Source organism: Colius striatus, chromosome Z, assembly GCF_028858725.1.
Source record: "Colius striatus isolate bColStr4 chromosome Z, bColStr4.1.hap1, whole genome shotgun sequence".
In the NCBI taxonomy this organism is placed as follows: Eukaryota; Metazoa; Chordata; class Aves; order Coliiformes; family Coliidae; genus Colius; species Colius striatus.
The window spans coordinates 22,273,774-22,300,590 of record NC_084790.1 but is presented as its reverse complement, the minus strand read 5'-3'; the positions used below and the strand labels follow the sequence as shown (position 1 = coordinate 22,300,590).

The 26,817-nt window shown below is 40.3% G+C and overlaps 1 protein-coding gene across 1 annotated transcript in view; it reads left to right on the top strand.

Annotated features, from left to right (window-relative positions):
• MTAP (methylthioadenosine phosphorylase) overlaps positions 1-26,817 on the top strand; it is a 34,921-nt gene that overhangs the window by 1,720 nt on the left and 6,384 nt on the right. Inside the window, exons 2-7 of the mRNA XM_062018429.1 lie at positions 3,263-3,349; positions 11,525-11,583; positions 15,024-15,191; positions 21,417-21,519; positions 25,023-25,262; positions 25,802-25,924. Of these exons, the coding sequence (XP_061874413.1) occupies positions 3,263-3,349; positions 11,525-11,583; positions 15,024-15,191; positions 21,417-21,519; positions 25,023-25,262; positions 25,802-25,924 (780 nt within the window). The remainder of the gene's footprint in view (positions 1-3,262; positions 3,350-11,524; positions 11,584-15,023; positions 15,192-21,416; positions 21,520-25,022; positions 25,263-25,801; positions 25,925-26,817) is intronic.

The following is a 26,817-nucleotide window of genomic DNA, read 5'->3' as shown; positions in this document are numbered from 1 at the left end:
GCTTTGACAAACTTCTGCTACCCTAACTTTCTTTCCACTATAGTACTTTTACTGTGCATTACAGTGAACTCAGCTTTTCTCTAGCCATTGTTGCCTCAGGGTGCTTGAAGGTTCAACAAACTGCTGCTGAGGTGTTTTGCAGGGTCGAAGAATGCTAATAAAAATTCAAAGTAGTCTAGCTCTTCTTCCATGCTATGGGTTCTCTGCCCTCAAAGCTCTGAATATTTTTCCAGCTCATTGCACTACTGCCTTTTCCAACATGGCGTTTGGTGCAAAAGTCTGCTCTGGAACTGACCTGAGTAGCACAAGCACACATTGATGCCACTGCAGCAGCAGGATTAGGGTGCCCAAAAGCATATCTGAAACTAACACCACCAGGCATATGCTGCTGTGAGCAGATGGAGCTTTGTGTTTGTACATTTTGAGGTGTGTATACTGCTTTCTGGTGCAGGAAAGGACTACTGTTGTGCTGAATCTGCATGTTCATAAGGACTTCAGGTGTTGCATTTCCAGAATGACTTTTATGGCATGTAGCTGTAGCTGGTATCTCCAACATTGCACTCTTTTCCTTTGTCCCAACAACTTTCATTTTGCCAGATGTAAAAATTTAGGCAGATAAGCATTCCCTTTTGAGTATCCTCAGTCTTAAGTCATAGACCACTAGTCAAGTAGGCATATACCAAACTAAACCAAGATAACTTACTTTTTCTTTTTTCTTTTTTCTTTTTTCTTTTTTTCTTTTTCCTCTTTTCCTCTTTTCCTCTTTTCCTCTTTTCCTCTTTTCCTCTTTTCCTCTTTTCCTCTTTTCCTCTTTTCCTCTTTTCCCTCTTTTCCCTCTTTTCCCTCTTTTCCCTCTTTTCCCTCTTTTCCCTCTTTTCCCTCTTTTCCCTCTTTTCCCTCTTTTCCTCTTTTCCTCTTTTCCTCTTTTCCTCTTTTCCTCTTTTCCTCTTTTCCTCTTTTCCCTCTTTTCCCTCTTTTCCCTCTTTTCCCTCTTTTCCCTCTTTTCCCTCTTTTCCCTCTTTTCCCTCTTTTCCCTCTTTTCCCTCTTCTGTTTTTTCTGTTTGTTTCCTTTTTCTAGATTAAAAAAGAAAAAAGACACCATTAGGATCCTGGCTTCTGTTAGTGTAGTAATCTTCCATGTTTACTGAATGCACATATGACTAATGTTAGAAGTAGTCTTTTATTGAGTTTTGTGATTGCTCATGTTGCATACTCCTTGCATGATTCTTAAAAAAATTAATCATCCTAGAATTTGTATTGTTCTCAAGATTTTCATGAGCAATCCAGCAATCTGAACTTTTGTGATAAATAAGCAACATGACTGACGTGGAAACAGTCCCATCAATACTACTGTAGGCAATAATCTAATCTTCCCTCATGCTTGAGTATATCAGGGTTGAAGTTTGTGGATTTTTACTGGTACTTTCCTTTGCACTACTCCTGTACTCCACAGGGGGGTAGCAGAAGGAAATAGGAAATGCATTAAAACTATTTCCGATTGTCAGCGTTTACACCATCTGGTATGGAAAGGTTTCTCAGGAGTATTTGATGTAACAAAGACTACAGAGCCACTGCTTGTTGAAACAAAATGCTTGATTAGCCGACTAATGTAGTGTTTGAGCAAATGAGGTTTCTATGAATGTGAAAGTTAAGAAGAAGCTAGAGTAAGAGGCAATTGGATGTGTGTTGTGGAAGGAGGTGTTCAACAGTGAAGTTTGGAGGTTTCAGTTGAGAAACTTTCTGTCTTTAAAAATAAAAAATAGTGGAAGCATGAAGTAATATGTCATCCCAGAATGGTTTCATCATAAGCAACTGTGATATGAATTATTCAACTTAAAAATGAGACAAACTTTGCAACAACTGGTCACATCACAGAGAGGGGAAAAAAACCCCAACACAGTAGGGTTTTCTTTGTGTGTGATAAATAGTGACATTGTTTTTAAATCAATACTGTTACTAAGCTTTAAGTTGTGAAGGGCCTGACAGTACCCATTCCATCTGAAGAACTAGAAGTGTTCTGAACTGAAGAAGACACTTACCTTGATTGAAAATTAAATTTTCCCTAGAAAGGCAAATCCAAGCTATGTTCCAATGGTGACCTAGAAACAAGAAAATTCAGATGCATTTTTGTTTAGCTGGAGTATGAAATCAGAGGGGAGTTTATTCTCAGTGGGAACACGTGTTTCAAATTACCTTTGTTTTTTTTTTCCTTTTTGTAAAATGAACTAAACCAGATGAGCAATGAGCAAGAACAAGAAATTGATGACTATTAAAGCATGACAGGTGGCAATTGTGAGTCACTTCTTGCCGCTTCAGTATGTTGCATAAAAACACAACATAGAACTTTCAGCTTGATATCCTAAGGAAATAAAATATCATATTTAAGTGTCACTTTGTCCTCTCTTCTCCCTTTCCATTGTGTTTTGGAACAGTTAGTCAATCTTGTAAACATTTGTGGAAAAAGTACTTCAAAAGACTTCACAAAAAATGAAGGAGGAGCAAGACTGTGTTAAGTTTCTGGTTAGGGAAAGGTTGTGAGTAGAATAAAACCTGACACCAGTGCATTCACACAGGAGACACTTGGTGACCCACTTGCAGGCCAAGTTAGAATACAGACAACCTGCAGTGGTCACAACAGGGGAACCTGTCAGCAGATTGTATTTCACTTGTGAAGATGAACTGCATCCCTTTTCAGAAGCTGTTCAGAGAGTACTTACAGAAGCAGGAGGGTTCTTAAGTTTTGGCAAGTCAACACATAAACCATATCATTTTTTTAAAAAAAATTAAAAAGGTTTAATTATTTTCTGTGTATAAACTGTATAGTAATGCCTGGCGTTCAGTACGGCAGTTATGTGTAGGACTGTTTTTCCCCATGTAAAGAAGAAGCCTTTGCTATATTACACTTTATACAGGTATTTCTCCATCATTGGAGCCATTCCCAAAAAATACCCTTCATTTTTGTATTGGGAATAAATGATGTATTTGCACATCTTTGTACATTTTCTATTGCTTTTTTTAATTTGATATCTTTGAAGAGGAGAATCATAGTGTAAAACACTGTACAGTTAAGTGTAGTTGTTTTTAGTCATTCATTTGAATTTTCATTTCTGGGAAACTGCTGTGTGTGTTATGTTTTGTTGATCTGTAGTCTATCCTCATCTCAAGCAGAAAATACATTTTGAAGCTGCCTGATTAGTTTCTCAGAGATGCTGTTAAATGAAGTGTGATCTCCAGAAAAATGATATGTATTTTTCTATATAAGATTGGAATTATTGGTGGAACTGGCCTGGATGATCCAGATATCTTGGAAGGAAGAACAGAAAAATATGTTGATACTCCTTATGGCAAGGTCTGTATAACTTTTTTTTTTAAGTAATGATACTTCTTGTTGTTTATAAAGATATTTGCATCTTTTAAGAATTTTCAGGCTGTTGAATGCATGCAGGAAATACTGGCACAAGACTATTTATTAGCTAAGTATTGTGTAACTCTTAGTTTGTAGAAACAAGGATTCACAAGATGATGTGCGAAGGGGGCTGTACCTCTTCTCATTTCTGGATTGCGTGAATTTACAAATCAGTCCTGAATTTGAAGTCAAAACAAATAAACCTTCTTTTTAAAATTTGTGCTGTCATGTGACTTGTAGCATACATGAGATCAGTCTAGGAACCTTTCTTAATTGCAGGAATTAAGAGGCATTTAGACCAACACCTGTCCTGTAACCACTGAATTATGCTTTGCATACTCTCCTTACAGACATAACCACGCACTTTGAAATTAATTTAAAAATTGAGCTTTGAAACTGTTTTGAAAATGGAGCTCTGAAACCATTTTTGTGGCATGGGTATTCTTGACAAACTGTCCTTCACAGTGCTTCAGCCCTTTTCCTCACCAAAAGGCAGTAGGGGTTAGAGATGTTGCTTTAAACACACAGTGCTGAGTGTGTTATAAAGGACAGTTCATGGCCCAAAGCATTTATAGTAGGAACAGACAAGACAAAGGATGAGAAAGTTTTATGGGTGGGAAATCAAGGGGGAGAGAGATTCTAGTTGACACAGGAAGTTCATGGGGGAACTGGATCTCAGTGTTCTGTAATGTTATAAGACAGGGAAGTCTGTCTGCTTTATAATTGCCATCAAGATTGTATCTTATCAAATCTGCTGTTGTAAGCTAGTACACATACAATAAGACATCTTGCATGTGGTAGCAACAGCTATTTTATGGGTAGAAGCTTGCCAGAAAGCTCAGGACTGTGTATTGAAAATCTGGATCTATGCCTTCGTTCGAAACAGGTTAGGGGGAAGTAAGAGTCTAAAAAGCAAGCTGAGTTTGTGCTTGCACCATTTAGGAAGGGGAAGGAAATAAAGATTAAGGGGGGAGAGAACATAATCACAGAAATACATTTGACTTTTCCACCATCCTTCAAAATTCATTGACAAACTGCAAGAAACCAGAGAGAACCTGCCTTCTCCTTCTTCTGTACCTTGCCAACCAAATGGTAGCCAATGTTTGTCTGAAGCAGAATCCACAGGCTAAACCAAGCCAGTTGCCATCACATTCCCTGCTTTTTGGAGAGTCATGAATGGTCACAGTATGGGTGAAATATCTGGAGACTGTTCACAAAGCAAAAAATAGCACCATGCTTGTAGCAAATACTAACTGAAGCCTCGTGTCCAGGAGGAATGGAACGCTCTTCCTTCACAGGTGTCTGTTCAGATTGAAGTTAAGGGCACAGTGTCAGCACAGCATTTGGAGAGGCTGTTCTGTCACAGCACTGGAATGCAACAGGATTTGAGTGGCCCAAATTCTGCAGTAGGGGTAGGTATCCTACAGCAGGGATTTTTTTAAAATGGTGTTCTGTGGAAGATACCCTTTTGGCATTCCATCTCCAGATATGGAAAATATTGTTCTCTTACAGAACAAGAAAATAGTTTGCAACAGCATTTATCTTCACGATTGAATTTTGAAGCTACTAGCAAAAGTATATTCAGAATATATTTCCAGTTAGATTGGTTTACTTTCTGGATAAACAGAACTTAGTTCTGAGTCGCCTTTCAACAAATAAGCAAAATATCTTCCTGTCAGAGAAAATTATTTTGAGTGCCCCCTCTTTTTTTTTTTTCTTTTTTTTTTTTTTTTGGTCATAGGTAAATCTGGCAAACAAAGCAGAATGGGGGTTTTCACCCTGCAAATTAGGTTTGTGTGCTTACACCAGGAAAATTGGACCATATGGTGTAACATTTAAGCTTTTCTTTTCCCCAAAACAATGTACATAATTTGGTTCATAAACTAGATCATAGATTACATGGAAGCTTCGGGAACCTATGAGATATTTTTCCATCTCAAATTTTCCTTAGGTTTTTTTCTGCTTATTCATTCTGTTCTCTGTTCCAGCTTACTTCTGAGGTGAGACCAAGGTAAAAATGCATTCTGTAAGCACCACGTGAACAATATTTCCTGCATATTTACATTGCCAAAAAAGAGGATTTTTTTCAATTATTTGTTACAGTCATAATTTAGAGGTAACTGCCCAGGGTTCTTTTCTTCCTTTTCTGTTTTGTAACACTGACTAATATAGAGCCAACTTGTATGTTGTCAAAGGGGGAAGTAGTTAAATACATGGATGAATTATTAATGTTTGAGACTTATTATTTATACTTTTATTAAATCCTGTGGTAAAAATACTGTATTAGAGCTTTAAATTTGTGTTGTTGCATTGAGAGCTTCTTATTTTTTTCTGTCAGCATTTCAAAGCTCCTCACTGCATCTGGAATAATAGAGAGGTAGCGCACTGGGAAGAATGTGTGGGAGAAAGAGCATGGAGTGGAAGCATACACTGGCTCTGTTACATATGAACACATAGTCTTAAATTTCTGTATCTTTCACTTCCTTGTAATGTTATACTTACCCTTATTTACTCTTTTTTAATGACCTGTGATGCAGTATCTGCACATTCTTTTCTTGAACTGTCAGTTCATCATTTAGCAGTTCATTCTTTGTTTGAGATCTTTCTTCTTCACTGACACATTTTTAGCAATCATATGCAAGAAAGATATTCAGTCACCTGGAAGATGTCCAGAGTGTGCTCTGTGGAAATCTGTATCAGTATGACAACTGGTCCTGCTAGACAGCCATCATGAAGTCCTTTGAAGTGACAAGGATGTCAGGAGATAGGGAAGGAAGCCCTGGCTGTTGCAACTAGATTTTGAAACCTGTGGGATTTCAAAGGTGTTGCATTCTTGCTGCATCAGCAGCATATACCAGAATTCAGTGGAGCTATGTGGTGAGGATGAATATCAAATAGCAGTAAATTGTGCCTTTCTACCTTAGATATTTAGGAAATAGGTTTACACATGAATCTGTTGCTTGCAGTGAACTGAATCCATTGCTTGTAAAGCAAATTATTCAGTCTTCAACTTATTATCTTTTTATTTTGGTAGGAGGCAAGAAATTTTGGCTGAAGTCCTCTTTTTAAGAGTATTTTTTTTATCCTACTATAAGCTAAGTTGAATGCTTATTACTTCACAGAGCAAATGTGCACTGCCCAAACAAAGCAAACCAAGCCCAAAAAACAAAACCCCAAATGCCAGTTATTGTTATGGAATGTTTCAACACCAAAATACCTTGGCAACTAAACAGCAAGACTTTCACCCTGTGTGAAACTTTGCTCATAAAGCTGTGTCTGCTTCAGAAGTGTATGTGAAGTAAATAGGTGAAACATTTAAATGTCAATAGATTAATATAATAGATTAATAGATTAAATGGAGACTTTTAAGAATATACTATAGTTCTAAAAATAAATTTTCTGGAACATTTCCTTTATTAAAAAAAAAAAAAGATGGTTAAATCTGTGTCTGGTAGAACTGAAACATAGGCAATTGGGTAGCTTATGTTGCTTTGAAGAAATTTCCATATTAAAAAGTGTTCTGCAGTAGGGAATAAAAAGCATTAGTTTGTTAGAAATTGGCATCTCTAAAGTACAGCAGTGTTTGACTTATATATTACTTTATTCTAGATCTCTGCAAATTTTCAAGAGAGAAATTTAGCTATAATAGAACTAAGTGGACTAAATGCTAATTGAAGTCTTGCAGCTAGCTTTGCAATATAAATAAAATTCTTTCAGGTAATAGGCAACAGATTGTCTCTAAATTCAAATGCATGAGTCCTTCCAGACTTTTGCAAACTTGTAAATTAATTGTAATTTTGTTAATAGCTATTTCAGCTTTAAATTCTAGGGCATGAAGGGAGCAATTGACACATAGTGGCTTCCAGCTTGTTTACAGTCTCTTCTACACTGCAATGTGAAGTGTGAAATGCGTGCAGTTCTGAATTGGGTAGAAGCAGCACATCCAGCTGCACCACAGTTCAACACAAATGCAGTTTGGCATCTAATTAAACAGAGGGTTTACCTTTTGTAACAAAAATGGAAGCTAGAAGCATTGTGTATTTCAGGTCCTTGATATAAATAGCCCAGAAGCAGAGCAAAGTCCACAGAGAAGTAAGTGTGTTGTACTAGCGGTTGATGACTTGAGGCCTGCCCCATGTGGACAGTATCTCCTGAGTAAAGCATGTGTCCCATCTGGGCAGTTAAAATCAAAGTGCTCTGATTTCCTGGCAGTTGATCAGTCAGGAGGAGTGCATGTTCTTGTTGTGTAGTTATGAGAGGAAAGTGCATTCTGTCTCCTGGTCCCTGGACTGACCAAATAGAACACTGCTTCTGCCATTAGTGTACCCAACGTTCTCTGACATACTACAGTTCACTTCCCAAATGCAGGACTCTCAGCAGCAGGGGAGAGAGTTTATCAGGAATCTGGGGAGGGAGTGAAGGGTGGATTGGAGGAGTCTAGAAATCACAGAATCATAGAATGGTAGGGGTTGGAAGGGACCTTTAGAGATCATCTAGTCCAACCCCCCTGCAGAAGCAGGTTCATCTATATCAGGTCACATAGGAACGTGTCCAGGCGGGTCTTGAAGATCTCCAAGGAGGGAGACTCCACAACCACTCTGGGCAGCCTGTGCCACTGCTCTGTCACTCTTATGGTGAAATAATTTTTTCTTATGTTTAAGTGGAACTTTTTGTGTTCCAGCTTCATCCCATTACCCCTTGTCCTGTTACTATCTACTATAAAAAAGAGGGATGTCCCAATCTCCTGACACGCTTTAGATATTTATAAATGTTAATAAGATCACCCCTCAGTCTCCTCTTCTCCAGATTAAACAGCCCCAGTTCCCGCAGCCTTTCCTTGTATGAAAGATGTTCCAGTCCCCTGATCATCTTGGTGGCCCTGCGCTGGACTCTCTCCAGCACTTCCCTGTCCCTCTTGATCTGAGGAGCCCAGAACTGGACACAGGACTCCAGATGAGGCCTCACCAGGGCAGAGTAAAGGGGGAGAAGAACCTCCCTTGACCTGCTGGCCACACTCTTCTTGATGCATCCCAGAGTGCCATTGGCCTTCTTGGCCTTGAGGACACATTGCTGGCTCATGGTTAGTTTATTACCAATCAGGACTCCCAGGTCTCTCTCTGCAGAGCTGCTCTCCAGCAGTTCGACCCCCAGCCTGTACTGGTGCAGGGGGTTGTTCCTTGTTCTGGTTTAGCAAGGAGCAGCTTTTGGCTTAGTAACAGGGGGAGCGGGTTGCAGTGAAGACCCGGTAAAGAGTTTGCGGACCCTCCCCCGGCTCCTGGGTTCACACCCACCTCCGGCCTGGCTGGGCCAATCTGGCGCCTCTGCGATCACTATTTAGGGGACGGGAATTTGAAATGCGAGTCAGGAGGTGTAAGAGGGATACAAGATGGAGGCGACCACGCGGACCCTTCGGCCAGAGAAGGAGGAAGGAAGGAGAAGCAGTAGACCGGAGACCCTTCTGCAGGCCGTGGCGAGAATGCAAGCTGTGCCCCTGAAACTTATGGAGATCCATGGCAGGACTGAGAGCCACCAGCAGCTCCGTGTGAGTGAGCCCGGACGGGCGAGGGACTGTGTGGGGAGACGGCCATGGCCCAGGCCGTGTTGGAGAGCCTGCACGCCGCAGAGCAGCCCCACACGAGAAGCAGAGAGGAGCTGCAGCCTTTGGACTGGGTGCACGTCGGAGCAGCCCGTGCAGGGCTGCCATGTGTGTGAGCTACCCCACGGACTTGCAGGGAGGACTGGTGTGGAGTTGGCACGTCCTGAGGAGGGACGAACGGCAGAAGCTATTGGGAGCAGACTGACTGAGACCTCCACTGCCTGCCCCTCCGAACCGTTCAGGGAGGGGCAAGGTAAAACCCCGGGATCAGGGCTCTGAGCCCGGGAAGAGGGGAGGTGTGGCGGGAAGGTGTTCTTAAAAAGGCTGGTTGGACTCTTCATTGACGTATTCCTCTGTGTTGTTTCGTTTTGGTTATGTTTTGGGTTTTTGTGGGTATGTTTTAGTTGATGTTGCATTAAATTATTTTCTGGTTTTTTTTTTCCTTCCCCAAACCGAGTGGCCTGGTCTGCTTTGTCCTGAACCTTAAGCGGCAATTAAGCCCTCCCTGCCCTTGAGCAATTCTCAGCCTCCTCGGTACTCGAGGCTAATCGTGGTCTTTTGTTCCCTGATGGGCCTAAACCACGACATTTTTTGGCGCCCAACGTGGGGCCTTGAGCTGCTGGAGATTGGAATTTGTGATAAGGATGGTGAATTGGGAGTGGTAAAGGACAAAACAGACGTCTGGGTGAGGCTACCTTGTGTCTAGGGGTGGATTTTTATTTATGTGTATTTATTGTGTTATGTGTATATCATTTATTTTCACGGGGAAGTGTTTGGTTCTGTTTGATCTTAGTTACTATATGTTGATTTGTGAAGGTGGTTCAGATTCCCTTTATGTTTTCTTGAATAAGTGATTCGCAGAGGCGAGGGGTGGAATGTTCTGGTTTAGCAAGGAGCAGCTTTTGGCTTAGTAACAGGGGGAGCGGGTTGCAGTGAAGACCCGGTAAAGAGTTTGCGGACCCTCCCCCGGCTCCTGGGTTCACACCCACCTCCGGCCTGGCTGGGCCAATCTGGCGCCTCTGCGATCACTATTTAGGGGACGGGAATTTGAAATGCGAGTCAGGAGGTGTAAGAGGGATACAAGATGGAGGCGACCACGCGGACCCTTCGGCCAGAGAAGGAGGAAGGAAGGAGAAGCAGTAGACCGGAGACCCTTCTGCAGGCCGTGGCGAGAATGCAAGCTGTGCCCCTGAAACTTATGGAGATCCGTGGCAGGACTGAAAGCCACCAGCAGCTCCATGTGAGTGAGCCCGGACGGGCGAGGGACTGTGTGGGGAGACGGCCATGGCCCAGGCCGTGTTGGAGAGCCTGCACGCCGCAGAGCAGCCCCACACGAGAAGCAGAGAGGAGCTGCAGCCTTTGGACTGGGTGCACGTCGGAGCAGCCCGTGCAGGGCTGCCATGTGTGTGAGCTACCCCACGGACTTGCAGGGAGGACTGGTGTGGAGTTGGCACGTCCTGAGGAGGGACGAACGGCAGAAGCTATTGGGAGCAGACTGACTGAGACCTCCACTGCCTGCCCCTCCGAACCGTTCAGGGAGGGGCAAGGTAAAACCCCGGGATCAGGGCTCTGAGCCCGGGAAGAGGGGAGGTGTGGCGGGAAGGTGTTCTTAAAAAGGCTGGTTGGACTCTTCATTGACGTATTCCTCTGTGTTGTTTCGTTTTGGTTATGTTTTGGGTTTTTGTGGGTATGTTTTAGTTGATGTTGCATTAAATTATTTTCTGGTTTTTTTTTTCCTTCCCCAAACCGAGTGGCCTGGTCTGCTTTGTCCTGAACCTTAAGCGGCAATTAAGCCCTCCCTGCCCTTGAGCAATTCTCAGCCTCCTCGGTACTCGAGGCTAATCGTGGTCTTTTGTTCCCTGATGGGCCTAAACCACGACATTCCTTCCCAGATGCAGAACTCTGCACTTGTCCTTGACCTCATGAGGTTCCTCTCTGCCCAACTCTCAAGCTGGTCGAGATCCCGCTGAATGGCAGCAGATCCTCCTCATACCTCTAGTGTGAGCTAGGGGCCATGGTAAAAAAAGGACAGAGAAGAGAATGAGGAATGTTACAGAAGGCAAAAGGTTAGATGTTATTTCTATTTGGAGGGGTCTTTTAAGTAGGGTATGGCACCTGTTCAGCAAAAAGCAGACAGAGTTTGTAGGAGACATGCTAGCCACTTTAAAAGTAGTATGCTCTTTTGTTTTTTCATGTTTGTGTAGCACTGTGTGAAATACTGTTTCAAATTATTTCAAAGTATTACTGTTTCAAACTCTAAAGAGCTGCATATGTAGTTGCAATGTAGTGTTAGTGTGAACACAGAAATGTGATAATCCTTCTGGTGTCAAGTTTGATCATCCTGTTCCAGGCTGTTTTACTAATCTAACATATCAAATTACAGAGCTCAGCCAAAGGAGGTGTGAGACTGCAGTGATAACCAAGATTGCCTTTCATAACAATCTTTCTTATTTTTCGGTAGCAGTTAAGGTTTCTAAAGTGATTGTCAGGTTGTAACTCATTCTAATTTGCTTGTTTTGCAGCCATCAGATGCTTTAATATTGGGAAAGATAAAAAATGTGGACTGTGTGCTGTTGGCAAGGTAAGTGGGTATTTTAAGAGGTTTTATATTATGTTTCATAGTTTTATCTTTTTTCTTTCTACGTTTTACTGAATTATTACTCTGAGTTTATCTTGCTCTCTATGGTTGCTAACAAAGTCCCAACAGAAGTCTGGGTTTTTTCCTGAAAAAAGATGATGCTTTAGATACTGAGAGTACTAAAAATACCGTCTAGTTTAAGAAAGAGAAATGCAGCAGGTAGTGCTGCCCTAGTAAGAACAGCAACCTGCAAAGCTGCCTGCTCTGGTGGTGGTAGGTAGGTGGTGCCTGATACCCTCAGTAGTCCATCTGTTCCCCATGTTTGCAAATTTAATTTTTAAAAGTGGGAAGCAGCCTGTTTCCTGCTGAAATGTATTGCTTGTATCAGTGTAGACTCTTCTAAATCATTGCCTTTGATTATTGAGTCTTTGTGGCTGTTGCCTTTACTGCTTAGGAGGCTGCATCCTTGGTAGTTTTTGCTGAGTCATTGTCATGTTAAAAGAGGACAGAGTGCTTTGGCAGAAAATAAACCTCCTTGCATTCTAACTCTCCTCATCAAGGTGGGAGGTCAGGTGTGGCTAAGTTTAAATTCTGAGTGATGCCCAATTTGCCAGAATCAGTCCAGGTGTGTTCACCACCTGTGAACTATCAGGACTCTGGATTCACTGATAAGTGGACTACACCTTCAGTTGTGCTTCAAGGCCACACTCCAGGTTTTGGTCTTGTTCAGTGAGAAACTGTGACGACTGGCTACTTAAACAGTGCAGTTTTATTAATGTAACAGTTATACAGGTTCTTATGGATTGCTGGTGATAGTGACTGTCTGCAAAAGAAAGCACATGCAAAAATAAATAAATAAACAATACAGCACGCGAAGTTACATTGTACAGCCTGGCTATAAAAAGTTAAAAGAGTCATTCTCTATAGAGATTTCTAAGTTTCCTGCAGAAACGCTTAGTTTAAGTCTCACCCAAGGTGTCCCAAGGAGGGGAGGAAGAGAGGCTCAGTCAGTCAGCTGATCCTGGGAGTTGGAGACAGTCTGTGAGGGAGCTTCCCTGACTTGTTTGTGATTATGTCTTCCCCCCAGTACCCCACTTTTCTTTAACCCTTTCATACCTTTTTTCACCTTTAAGGTGGAGTTTGAGTGACTTTAGCCATAAATACCCTTATTGGTATAAAATCCTCTTGTCTCACATTTAAAGGTATAGCTTACAAACAATTCAGGGCACAGACTCAAGGACTGGTTGTACCTTGGAGGTGGGTAGCCTTTGAGACGGAGGTGTGTGTTTTAGTATTAAATTGAACAAAGTTCGCACTAGGACAGCATTTTGTCAAGGTTTGACAGACCATTGGCTCAGGGTAGCAAAAGTGCTGCTTATCAGTTTCAGAGGACCATCTCGTTCCCATGTATCATCACAGAGTCTGACCACAGAGCCTCCACTCTGCTCCACACCCCATGGTATTTGCAGGGAATTGCTGTGTTGTGGATTCCTCACATAGCAGCAGCAGCTGTATCTACCCGGTGAGCCTTCTTGATTTTTGTTGATGAAAAACACTGATTTTTGATAAAAGTTTTAATATAAGTTTTAATTTCTAGGCCACTTAAGTAATAATGCCACAGTCATTTTTATTCAGATGTCTCTTACTATACTCAGAGGATACTCTAGAAGCAGGATCTTCAGATGAGTGCATGACAATTTCACACTAATGTAACTGTGGATATCTAGGACCAATGTGCTACTAGATTAAACACAAGAATACTAACGTCATTCTCAGCATCTGGACAGCATGGGTAGAGACAGGTACAGATAACAATGTCCATCAGCAATCCCAGAAAAGTCAAGGTGTTGAATCAAGCCCACAATCCATCCAAGGAGTCAAGGCAGGAGCAATAGTAGATGGGGTCAGAAACAGAGTTGGAGATAAGCCTGTGTCCAAAGTCCATCCAGAAAACAGGACTGGAGGCAAACTACAGTGCAGATCTGAAGGCTATCCAGGAGACAGGGCTGGGGACAGGCACACCTGTGACATAGCTCAGGCCAGGAGTGAAGGTTGGGGACTGAGCTTGGAGGTGGGAACACTTAGGCTCACAGGCAGCAGGTGTTTGAGTGGAGGCCCAGGATGAGGCTGGCTGGGTAAATAATGACCCAGTGGTGCACCCAGGGCACCCATTCTTTTCATGCCAGTATTTTTCTTTAAATTGCTGACTGTTACTATCTCTGCAACTACATTTCTGCCTGTGGTTTTACTTACCTTACATGGACTTTGTTCATGGGTTTTATTACACCTGGCCAACATTTTTCACAAATGAAGTGCTAAGCCAAGTTCTCATTGCTGTGCTGTGTCAAAGTAAGCCTTGGACTACAGAGAGCTGTGAACTTGGCTGTGGTTTATATCCTCACTGAGGTTTATGAGCATTCATATACAACCCTCATGAGTTTATTTTCGGGGCTAAGGTACCTGCAACTTCACTTTGTAATTTGAGAAAAAGAAGAGTTGCTTGGAAATGCCAGGATTTGTTGTTTGAGGTTTTTTTAAAGGTGTTTATATTCTAGAAGAATATTATAACAACAGCTGCAACATTAAACAATAAACCTACATACCTAGGAGCTTATCAAAAATGTTAATGGCAGCATGGGAATCCTGCCTGACAGTGCTTGGTTGGATGCAACTCCCATTTCCCAGCTAATCAAGTTCTTAGACCTTTTGGTCTCTGTGAAAGAATCAATAGGGAAATTAAGTTCTTACTTTCCTTTTACGTGGTTGAAAGTAATTTTCAAATGTGTTTAATCATTATTTGAGCGATATGCCTCTGTAGTGATAATAAAGATAACATGAAAGCTTGTACTTATAAGACAAAGTATGTCCAGTCTTGATTAAAAAATACACTGCAATAGTGTGAAGAGAAAAAATGTGATTATACTGTTTTCTCTGAGAAGGTGACAGGTTAAAATAGCATGTTCTTTCTGTGCTTAATTTCTTATATGTACCACTGTGTCCTGTGTGGGAAAATACAAACAGCATTTCTGAGCAGAAAATTTGTAGAGACAGATATAAATCTTACAAATTTGTTACAGTGTATGAAAGATTTAATTTGCTGCACCTGGGTTCAGAAATGATGGAATTGACGTAAATTTAGTGAAAAAAATATTTTTATACTTTTGAAGCTGATAAAGCATGTTTGGATTGTGTTCTCAAGATTCTTTTCATTACAATATTGAAGTAAAAAATGTTGCTTTTAAAAAGAAAATCACACCATGATTTTTTAAATACTGGGAGAACCTTGATACACTTAGGAAAACAAGCTACCTTGGAAGTGTCTGAAGTGGTCGGTTCCATTTCCAGTGTTGTCAGGGAAATAGCATTTGCAGGAATTGTCTTTATCTAGGAGAAGGAATTTCAGTCTGATTTATTTTACGGTCTTGCAACATGTATCTTTGCAGACATGGAAGGCATCATACAATTATGCCATCAAATGTCAATTACCGTGCCAATATCTGGGCACTAAAAGAAGAAAATTGTTCCCATGTATTAGTGACTACTGCCTGTGGTTCATTACGAGAGGAAATACAGCCTGGTGATCTTGTCATAATTGACCAGTTCATTGACAGGTGAGTAACTTTTTGTGTTCTTAGTTATGAGGTAGAAAAAAGGGGACAAGTGGGGTTAAACCGTACAATAACATGTTAAATTCAGCTTTTGTGGATGAGGAGATAGCCTCAGTTCTTGTGGCAAAAAGTGAGATTCATACCAGATGTGATGAGGAACAGGAATGAGATTATATGAAGTTTGACTCTCACAGGCATAAAAGAAATACCAGGCTTTGAAGGATGGCCCTGAATCAGCTGAAGTATAGTTCCTTGGGAAGAGTCTTCTGAAGAGATCTCCTATTCTTAGATGTGGGGGAGGAACATGAATAAGAGCACAGGCTTCTCAGAGTTTGAAGAGTAATCTGAGATGGAGAGGTGCAAGAAAGCATAGTATGAGCTACACAGAAAAGTACATGTAGTGATGAGACTTTGCAGAAGATAGATTAAATACAACACAGTGCAAAACAATGAGGAAATTATTTTAAAAGAAGGATATATGCTAACATATTTTATTGTCTAAGAATTGTAAAGAACTAATAGTTTCCAAGGTCTGTGTGTTCCAGTCAGTCCTCTCCTTGATTATCTAATTGAGGGGGGCTGTGTTACATTAAAAGATCACCAAGTACACCACATCTTTTAAAAATAACAGTTGCAAATTGTAAGAGATTATTGTTAGTATTTGCAAGTGTACTATATCTGGAAGTCTTACTTGAATATTCCACACAGTCTTAAGTATTTTGAATTATTTATGCAGCTTCTTTGTTCTTTGGAGGGGACTGATGGAAGTATCTCATTGCTAACTGAATATATATACTTAGGTTTGTTCTCTGCAGTGCAGTGCTATTCAAGATTTGACTTACTGACTTTTTTGTGTGTGTGTGTAACTGAAATGCTTTTTCTTGTATGGAATACCATTTAAGTACAGTTTATCTAAATGACATAAGTACCATGTAGGAGGAAGCCCCATGTTAACTGCTTCCTGTTATACTGGAGTTGGTTTGTGAGTGGAGAGTAGAGTACTGACAATGGTTGTGTTTAAAATTTTTTCAGGTCTAAAAGTGTTTAGGATGGTCACTTTGTTTATACAGATTAAATCATAATCAACCTTTATTCTGCCAGTATGCCAGTAGTACTTGGAAAAGAGTCATTTTAATATCAATACTGATTATGCAGGAAAGATGTAAAATGTTCTTGGGTACACAGTTTGTATGATTGCAAGTGAGGCACTAGTTATTTTGACTGCAGAATCATCTAGCAGACTCCTAGGCAGGTGAGGGGAGCCAACCGTGCTAAGCTGTGAATTGTATGCACGGTAAGAGGTAGCCTCTGGCCCAAAGAGACTGCAGTTCTAAACAACAAACAGTTGGAATGATTGCAGAGTTGTCATCTGCTATGGATGAGAGTTGGCAGTATGGAGAAAATAACTCTTGCAGAGGTCAGGCAGAAAGACATTAACAGAGTCAGGAAATAAGCCCTGATATGAAATCTGGGGCTGTCGTTCATCCAAAATGTCACTAGCAAAATTAACAATTAATATTGAAGCTACCTAATCTCTCCCCACAGTTTTAATTTTCCCAGCACTTGCCAGTCTGCATCATAACTTCTCAACTGGAAAGGAAATAATCAGCTTGGTTAAGTTTGGTTTTTAAGAACATATCTCTTTCAAGAAGCAAAAAGAATAAAGGTTCTGAACAAATCAATGTATTTTTATGATGTGACAATGAGTTAAAAGTCAGGGATCATTTACATTGCAGCAAAAGCAGCTTGGAGATACTCAAAAGCCACCTGGATGTTGAGGGGAACTGGCTGTAGGTGGCCCTGCTTGAGCACGGGACTGGACTAAGTTACCTCCCAAGATCCCTTCCAACCTCAGCCATTCTGTGATCTGTGTTGTCATCTAAAGATTATTCGGTATGGTCATCAGTGCTAATGGCATAACCAACATGGTGGTGTTATATTTGGACAAGTAAGTTTTCATTTTCACGTAGAAGAGTATAAACTTGTGGGAACTTGATTCATGGCTTCAGGAACCAAAGAAGCTTTTTTTCAGTATTTTTTGCCTTTCACAGGGGCGTGTCATCTGTAAGAGTGATTGCATTATGTATCATAAGTCATTATGAAAACAATACAGCTGATGGGAACGTATTTTTCATAGGACAAAATAAATTAGTTCTCCACCAAAACCTGAAAAGGCACATTTTGGACAGATCTCATGGGATAAGATCCTATAAGGTAGAAGTGCCAATGAGAGCTGGTCAGTCTTCAAGTACCACTTCCTCCAAGCCCAGGATCAGTGTGTCCCAACATGCAAGAAAGCAGAAAAAGGAGGTAGGAGGCCTCCATGGATGAGCAAGGATCTGCTGAGACAACTCAGGCAGAAAGCAGCCATCTAGGAGAGGTGGAAACAGGTGCTGGCTTCTTGGGAAGAGTATAGGAACATTGCCAGGGCATGCAGGGTGCAACTAGAAAGGCTAGAGCCCTTCTAGAATTAAATCTAGCCAGGAAACTTAAGAAAAGTAATAAGGTGTTTTTCAGGTACATCAGCAGCAAAAAGAAGATTAGGGGGAATGTGGGCCTGCTGCTGAACACAGACAGTGCCCTGGTGACAAAGGATGCAGGGAAGGCCGAAGTACTGAATGTCTTCTTTGCTTCAGTCTTTACAGCTAAGGTCGGCCCTCAGGAAGCCCAGTCCAGCAAGGACAGTAGTCCTCCACCGAGTAGAGGACTTGCCCTGGGTGGAAGAAAAAACTGTTTCACTGTGAGGGTGATGGAGCCCTGGCACAGGCTGCCCAGAGGGGTTGTGGAGTCTCCTTCCTTGGAGGTCTTTGTCTTCCAGATCCGCCTGGACACATTCCTATGTGACCTATCTAGGTGAACCTGCTTCTGCAGGGGGATTGGACTAAGTGATCTCTCAAGGTTTCTTCCAACCCTTACCATTCTACGACTCTGTGATTCTTTTATTTTTTTTGTGAAATATCTTCTAATGAAAGTTCAGAGTCCTGCAAACAGTATCAGCAGTCTTGGAAAGAAGGTACTGGTTAAAGTGACAAAAACAGTCAGGGTTTGAGGGTTTTTTAAAGGTAGTCTGGCTTCTGTATTGTTATTAACCTTTTCCAGGCACTACATAGGAAAACACATTGTAGGGAACACATCGTTATTCTCCCTTTATGTATGAAGGAAGAAGAAATATGGAATAGGAATAAGGCTAAAATTGAGCAAAAAGCTGTCGGCAGCAATTGTCTTTTGCTCCCCTTGGGCACACATACTCTGGTATTAATGGCAGGATCTCAATACGTGTAGTTGCATAGAACTTCTCCGTATTTTGGGATATAGTTTTGACTTAAAGTGGGTGACACAGAATAGCTGTAATAAGAACTATATAGCATTTTCAAACTTTTCAGAGCTTAGTCTACAGGTCATTAGCAGTCCTCTTAAATGTTTGATATCGTATATAGAGTGTCTGCTTTCTTCAAATTTATCTATAATTGTGTGTATCTAAACAATAAAAGACAGATTTTATTAAAGAAATACCAAAATATTTACACAGTATTCTCACTACTTCCAATTCCAAAAGTAACCACGTGTACTATAATGAGCTTCAATAACTGTTCTCTTCTTCAAAACAAATGCCTAAAAAAACCTGTGAAATAACTTATTTTACACCCTTGGCTGCTGTTAGTTTATCACAGTGCTGTTACTCAGATGGCTAGATCAGGCTGATTAGAGGCTTTTTAATACTCTTGATTTGGTGCTACGGTTTGCTATGAAAAGAAGAGTAGGAAGGTGACTACTTGGATGACTCAGCTCAGGCAAGAAGATGCAGAAAACAGCTTCATAAAAAAGTCCTCTAACAGCAGCCAACTTTATTGTTTAAATTCTTTGTTTCATATACACCACTACAATTATTACAGTATTGCTATATTTTGTAAATTTTTTTGTGGGATAATTTTCTTTCAGTGTTCCTGAAAGAAGCAGAGCATGCTGGCACTCCCTTTTGTAAAGCAGATGCCAGTGTGAACTTTCATTTTGTTTATCACTAATAGATTGTTGAAAATTCAGCACTTCTGCAAGAAAGGGGATGGTGATGAGGCAAGCGGTAGAGTACTGTCTGTCACAGATAGAAGTGATTAGCTTGTTCACTTGCTTGGGTTGGATTTTGCTTCCTAGTCATAGTCAGCATTGCCAAAAAATCATGGTTTACTTTTACAAACTCAAAATTAAGGAGCAAAAACCATCTTGCAGTGTCATTTAAAATGTGTCTATTGCTGCAGAGTGGGGAATACAAACTCTGGGGGCATCTTCAAACTTGCAGTACATGCAGCTCTGAATTTGAAAAAGCAGCAAGAGCAAGGCAGGCATGGCAAAACTCTGCAACAGCTCAAGGGTTTGCTTGTGTTATCAGTACCACCAACCGCTTGAGCTTGATGCAGAAGTGGTTATGCATAAAAACATGCATGCCTCTTTCACAGGGAAAAAATTCCTTTTTCTCCTGTACCACTATCTACTGTTTGGCACAGAGGCAGCATGAGGGTCTGGAGGAGTGTCTGTGTAGAGCCCTACAGAAGCCAGGAGCTATACAGCCCCAGCTCTTGTACTTACCAGTCCAGTGCTTTCAGGTGTTGTTTTCAGTCTCCCCGACCAAGAGGATCTCTCTACTTTGCCTTTAAGCTATGCTTCATCTTTCTGCATTATCTGCTTCTACTACAAGCAGGGTGGCTAGTGTCTAGGCAGACACTTGGTGACTTCTTCTGTTTTAATGTAAACAATCCTTTGAGGTCTAAAGAGCAGATTTTCTGAAGAGTGGCTGTTGAGTTCCCTTTTGGTTACTGCTGACTCCATAAGGAGTGATTCAAGATATGTATAATGAGAGGATCTTCAGGCTGATAATGACATTTGCTCTCTGCTTCCTAATGTCTCTGAGAGTAAGGCAAGACAAGCATCTCTGATTCTGTAACCTTCATTCTGTCTGCAAGAGATACAGAGGCAGCAATGAAAGTTGTGTGCTGCTGCCCTTTTCTTTGCAGACAGGTGAATGGGACAGATCAGGATAGACAATTCCTGACTTTAGTAGCAGGGCTGCAGAGAAAGAGCCTAAAAGCCATTCCTCTCTGCTGTCCATTACCTCACAGGTAGAACCAGTCTCTGATTCTTGCTAATTGGCTTTTATTCTCAGTGTAAGCCTAGCAATTTATGGACACAGCTGTGGCCTTTGCAGAGTTCCAGCTTTTCACCCAGAAGAAAAAATGCTGCACTTCTGAGTGCAAACCCGTGTGGTCAGAGCAGTCGAGTCTTACCATTGTTACTTATTCCCATGCAATTTGTGCGCATGGTGCTAAATATAGCAGAATTTCTTTGTTAAGACTGTGCAGCAATGGGGCAGTTCTCTCCACAGAACATAAGATATCTGAAAGTTAGAGATTTATATTTGTACAGATGATCTTTCCTCAGAACATTTGTGAGTGAAAGGGCCTGACAAACAACATCTGAAATACTGTAATGTTGTAAATGGATTATGCCTTCTTCATTTCCTCCACTTCTAAATAATTCATTAGCAGACACAGAAAAAAGTATGTGAAATAATATACTTTATTTTAAACTCTTCAGTATCCCATAAAGGAAAATTATTATTGTTTCAGTTTAGTTTAACAGCTCTATCTCAGTTTTCATATGGTTTTAATTCACTGATCTCCTTTCCTATTTTAAAATATCATACCTTGTGTGTAGTCTTTCTGAGAACATGAAGACATCCTGTTTCAGGGTTTTTCTGCTTGAATTCACACCTCTCATTCAGGAACCTGTTCAATGTAGAAATGAAATGCTATGAACAAGCTCTATTTTGACTAGCATTGTGGTAATTTGGACTTCCCTTCCTGAAAGCTTTTTGGACATTTTTTTAAAAAGATTACTTTCCTGACTGTTAAATTTAGCTGATTGCTTTTGTGTAGAATCACAGCACAGTGTGGCTGTTTGTGTCACATAGGTTCAAAACAGCATTTTGGCACCTTTTTAACGATAGATTTTCTCCAATTAAATGACAATGCACTACTATTGTACAGTTTTATACCCTTGGACTCAATACTGAAAGGTTTGTATGGAGGCAAAGCAAGGTTACAGGTGGTCATTAATGTCATACTGATTTTTTTTTCCCTCCCAGGAATGCTGTGGTTTTAGATTTGTGTGAATTTCTTGCTTTCTCTTCTGTTTTCTCCTCGTTCTTCTCTCTGAGCATGTTTTCTGCTTTTCTAGGACAACTAAAAGACATTGTACTTTATATGACGGGCATCATTCTACACTTCCAGGAGTATGTCATATTCCAATGGCAGAACCATTCTGCACCAAAACCAGAGAGGTTAGTGAATTTTGTAATAGTACTTAGAAATATTATTTTTATTACAGTAATTTTTTTATATAGTCCTGTAATTTATAAATGTTATTTTTATGGCACTTATTCATGATATACCAGTTTAATTATGCATTCTTAGAATACAAAGGTAATCTGCACCTCTTTATTCCTGTTTCTGAGATATGTCATGGTATTTAAAAAAAATGTAACCTTTAGAAGGCATAGGAAGTAAAAGATCTGGTGTCTATAGGGCCTGTCTTCCTAAGGGAGGTGTGCAGATATCAATTGGAAACCTAGATTTCCCTGGGATCTTAATAACAGGACAAAAGATCTCTATCAGGTAACAAGCCAAGAGAGCAACAAAGTGGACAAAGCAGGAAGACAGGAATTATTCTTTTTGTTCTGAATAAAACTATACCTATGGTAGAGGCATTCTACATACTTAATACAAAGAATAAAATAAAACAGTGCCTTGGCATTCACAGAAATTACAATATGTTTTTTGTGCTTAGTGCAAAGGATGTTAAATACAGAAACAAGCCAAAGTACGGTAACCTTATGTTCTGAACTGCTGCTCTTAATTTTGTCACTTCAAGATTTTCAGGCTTCAGAAGCACTTAGACTAAGCAGCGTGAAATAGTGCTCTGTTTTTCAACATGTTTATAAGCTGCTAGGAGGAGTGTATCTTTGGTTAAATATGATACTTCAGTGTATTCTTAGACCCGAGGAAAAGGGAAGGTGAAGGTTGAATTGCATATTTTATGTTGTTGTGGCATGCTATGATCAGAAACTGCAAGGGGGTTGCATTCTCTGGCAACACAGGGATGCTTACAGAATCAGTCATATCCATCTAAGGGACTCGCTGTCTGTGCATTTGGTCACTACATTGAGCAGTACAAAGCTCAATTGTGAAGCAAGTGGCCCAGCCTGTACCTAGAACATATACAAATATTGGTACCACTGAGCTGTTCTGGTCACGTCACTAGTTTGCTTCGGTGTCATTATAGGCCATTTTTGTTACCTGGCCAAACACAGTGTAGTTTTGAGAAATCCACCAGCAGGCCCACAGCATTCTTAGTAGAACAGCATGTCAGTGCACTGGGAATTGAGATGTTTTGCAAGGAAGTAAAGACATTTTAAATTCTGTAAGGAAACAAACCACTATATATGTGCATGCTTTTGCCTTTCTTCCATTGTGCAGCAAACTCCACAAAATACTTTGCAATTTTTATCTTAGAAGAGTCTAAGCCCCATGCTCTTACCAGGAATTATTTGGCATAACGTCATGTCACAACATGGGACAGGACTGTATTGAAAGCTAACTGTACACCGTCTGAAATGGATCAAACCCAGTGTTACTACTGGAGTGACTGTTTAGTACTTCACACTGTCTTTTTTTTATTTTTTAAGAAGGGTAAGTAGATACACATAAGCCATTTCCTGAGGTTTCAGGAAACTAGCTGGGGCTGGTTTTCGTTCAATTGTTAAGTGGCTAGAGACAGTGTTCTTTGGATATTACATTTTTTAAAAGCCAACAGAGAAATGCTCCTTTTCAAACAGTTAAAAAATATTTAGGTACTTCCCAGCCTCACATGTGATCATTATCTCATTAGCCGATGCTTTCTAATCAGGCTAGCAGATGTTTTCAAAAACATGTGGTTTTGAGCTCTTAGAGAGGCTGAAAATGGATATTTTCAGTTCGTTTGAAAATACTAGATAAAAGTGACTTAAACTTTTTTCCTGGAACCATCCCTGGAAATTGTTGGAAGTGTTTCAGCCCAGTTTATGCTAATTCAGGGGGATTTCATAGATAAAATGCAATAATAATAAAGCCAAAACTATTAATGTAATAGGCTATTTAAGGAATTTTGTATTAAAATACCTGAAGACTTTGTATTAAATTGCGTTTGTGCAAATACTTGAAAATATTCTGGTTTATGTTGTTTATGCACTAGAAATGAAATGAGAATCTGAAAGGTGTTTGTCTTTTCTCTGACTCCAGATTTTTTCATCACATAATGTGCCTTGGTTATTACTGCTTTCAGAAACTGGGGCTCACTGCAACATCTTGTAGGGAGTAAAGTTGGAATTTTTTAAAGAGTTTTGGGGAAATACTGCTCAATTCAGTCAAATCACAGTTGAAGTAGTCTATTGATTTGTTGACAGCATGTAATCAACTGGCAATGAGTGAAGCTGACATGCAGAATTAGTATTGGTAATAAACCACAGTATTAGGTGTGATTAATATTAGATTAACATATGGTATGTTAATAAACATCTACACATTTCTAAATGGCCCTCAGTGGCTAATCCCCAGAAGCTCTGCTTTAAACCCCTACATGCATATTCACAGTTCCATGTGCAAATTCCCTTCTCCAGCTCATGTGGGTTACATGCACAGCCACCCTCTTCCAGGAGTGCGGCTTTACCTTTTTACACACATCTGCAGTGTGAGGTGCAGGTGCTCCAGCTTTGTGTGCTTGTGCTGCTCCACGCAGCCCACTGATCCATATGCCAGGGAGGAGGCACTCCAGGAGGCCACACAGCACCCTTGAGATACTGCTGTTTGTTGCACCTGTGTATGGCTAGTCAGCCAACCAGCTGGAGAACAGGCTTCTCACAGCAAAGTGCAGAGAGATTACTCCACCTGGCCTTTGTGCAGGTCATGATGCTGACAAGTCAACTTCTAGAGGCATCAGACTAGGTTTTCACTGCTGCTGTGTTAATGAAGATCTCTCCTGTCAAAATTTTTCATGCTATTTTTGTATTTCTTTTCAACCTTTTCTTTTTTGTTGATGATCGTTTTTAGCAGATGTAATCATAGCTACCCCTTCCTACTGAGGATAGTTACAAGTATCCTAGTCCCATTTAAACATGATAATACACTGTTACTCCTGCTGTACCAACTGATGTTGCCCAGACAGTTAACAAAGAGAGAAAGTCATGATGATTCTGCCATATGTAAGGTCCCAGTTGGAACTGTAAAGACTAATGTGAAGTACATGGTATATGTAAAGTGTTCAGTCACTAGCATGGGAAAATGTGGTAATAATTTTTCTACAAATTCCCAGGGTGCTGTTTGAAGTACGTGCTTGTAAAGTTTTACTTTCAAAAAGGAGATTTCCTATTACTGTACTCACCAGCTCAGCTCCATTACCACATGTGGTAATCATGGAGCCTCTTCATCATTCTGTCCTCAATATAAGCACAGCTTGCATATTGTGCAAAAAAAATATTTTCCAATCTTTTTGTTCTGCATTGAAAACAGTAATCCAACTGATACTAACAAAATCAGGTGACTTCAAGGTGATTCTTGTTTTTAGGATTATTATTTTTTCTTGCTGGATGGGGAAACTGAAGCTGATCCTTGGCTTTGCAAAGCTGTAGCCACATGAAGCTTGACTGCTTTATATAAAGCTCGTTTATTTTGTATATGAGTTTTTTTATGAGATGCAGCAGCAGTGCACCAGGGAATTATTTCCTTTTCCTGATATTGGTATGTTTTACAGGTTCTTACTGAGACTGCCAAAAAGCTTGGGCTCCAATGTCATTCCAAAGGGACAATGATCACAATTGAAGGCCCACGTTTCAGTTCTCGAGCAGAAAGTTTGATGTTTCGCAGCTGGGGAGCTGATGTTATCAACATGACCACAGTGCCTGAAGTAGTTCTTGCAAAAGAAGCTGGAATGAGTTATGCTAGTATTGCCATGGCAACAGATTATGACTGCTGGAAGGAACATGAAGAAGCAGTGAGTGAAACTTTTTTCCTCTGGGTCTTGTCCCAAAGGATTTGGATGAGAACAAAATTTTTATAAGACATCACACACTGAACTAAATCTGTTCTTTCTTATGTCAATATTACTGAGTTATTCTGGATGAGCAGTTGTGAAAGTAAGGACAGAATCAGTTGTTGCCACCTCATTCATTTTTATAAACTGGCCTCACTAGTTAGCAAACTTTTTAATCTCCTCTTGCCTGAATCAGAGGATCTGTGAAGCTCCTGAGCTCTGTGTATGAGCTCCTTTTTCTGTAATTGGTGTGGTGTTTTTTCTTTGCAGCTCTGTGTAAAGCAGTGTTTCTACTTTAGATATCCTATATTTAGATATCCTAAATACAATTAGATGTACACCTACAGAGGAAATAAGTTTTTACTGGATAAAAGTCTTATGGCATTTTAAGACTTCACCTTTTCACTTATGAGCTCTGCTAGTTAAATTAATGTATTTGAGTACTTAAAATGTGTGCCGTCAAAGTTAAGAGACATCACTCAGTTGTATTGTATTTCTAGGTTTCAGTGGATAAAGTTTTAAAGACACTGAAAGGCAATGCAAATAAGGCTACTAGCATACTCCTTACTGCTATTCCTCAGATAGGTTCTATGGAATGGACCGACACCCTGCACACCCTAAAAGTAAGTACACATGAGGCTGATGAGTACTGTATATACATACCATGTAGGTACATGTTCCAAGATGTTTCTGTGTGGATCATAACATCTTAGAGTAGATGCTTAAACAAACCAAATCTGTTCAAGATGGGCAAACAAATTCATTACGACTCACAAGTTTTATTGGAAAGATACAGCTTCAGTTTTACAAGGAGTGTTAAAAAAGGTAAGAAAATTAAGGATGTCTGTATGTGGCTGATGAAGTGTTACCCTTTATGGCACAGGTAAGATGCAAATCTATATGAGTATCCAAATGAAAAACCTGTACCTATATTCAGCTTTAGCTTAGATCTTAAAACAATGAAGAGCCATACAAAGACTGAACTGAATGAAAAAAGTTGTGGTGTCTTTAATATGTAGAATGAGAGGAGTCTGTTACAAGATATGAGTAATAACCAGTTAGAAATTATTAGAGCTGTGTTCTCCCACAGGTTCAGACTGACAGTACATGAAGGGGAAAAAAAAAGGAAACCGAAAATATTTCAGAATATATTGGTGAGGGAATTTTTAGGCCAAAATTTTCTTCATAGTTCACTTACATGTTTACATCACCTCTCTTTCACAGACATGCTTGAGATTTGTTTGTGGGTATAGCACAGACGGAAATAACAACATTGAAGTGGTTTGAATGTCTGTCCAACTTCGGATAGGTTTTTGTGACAAATAACCATTCACAAGAGTGCAAAGTGCAAGAGCAGCTGAGAATTACATTATTGCATTGAGGTGGTGTGGGAGACAGGGAGAGAGAACTGGAACATGAAATACAGAGCAGGGAGAAGTAGGCTACAGGGATTAGTGGAAAATAGTGGAAGCAGCAGCAGTCTGAAAAGGAGAAAGCCTGAAAAGGGGAAACTTTT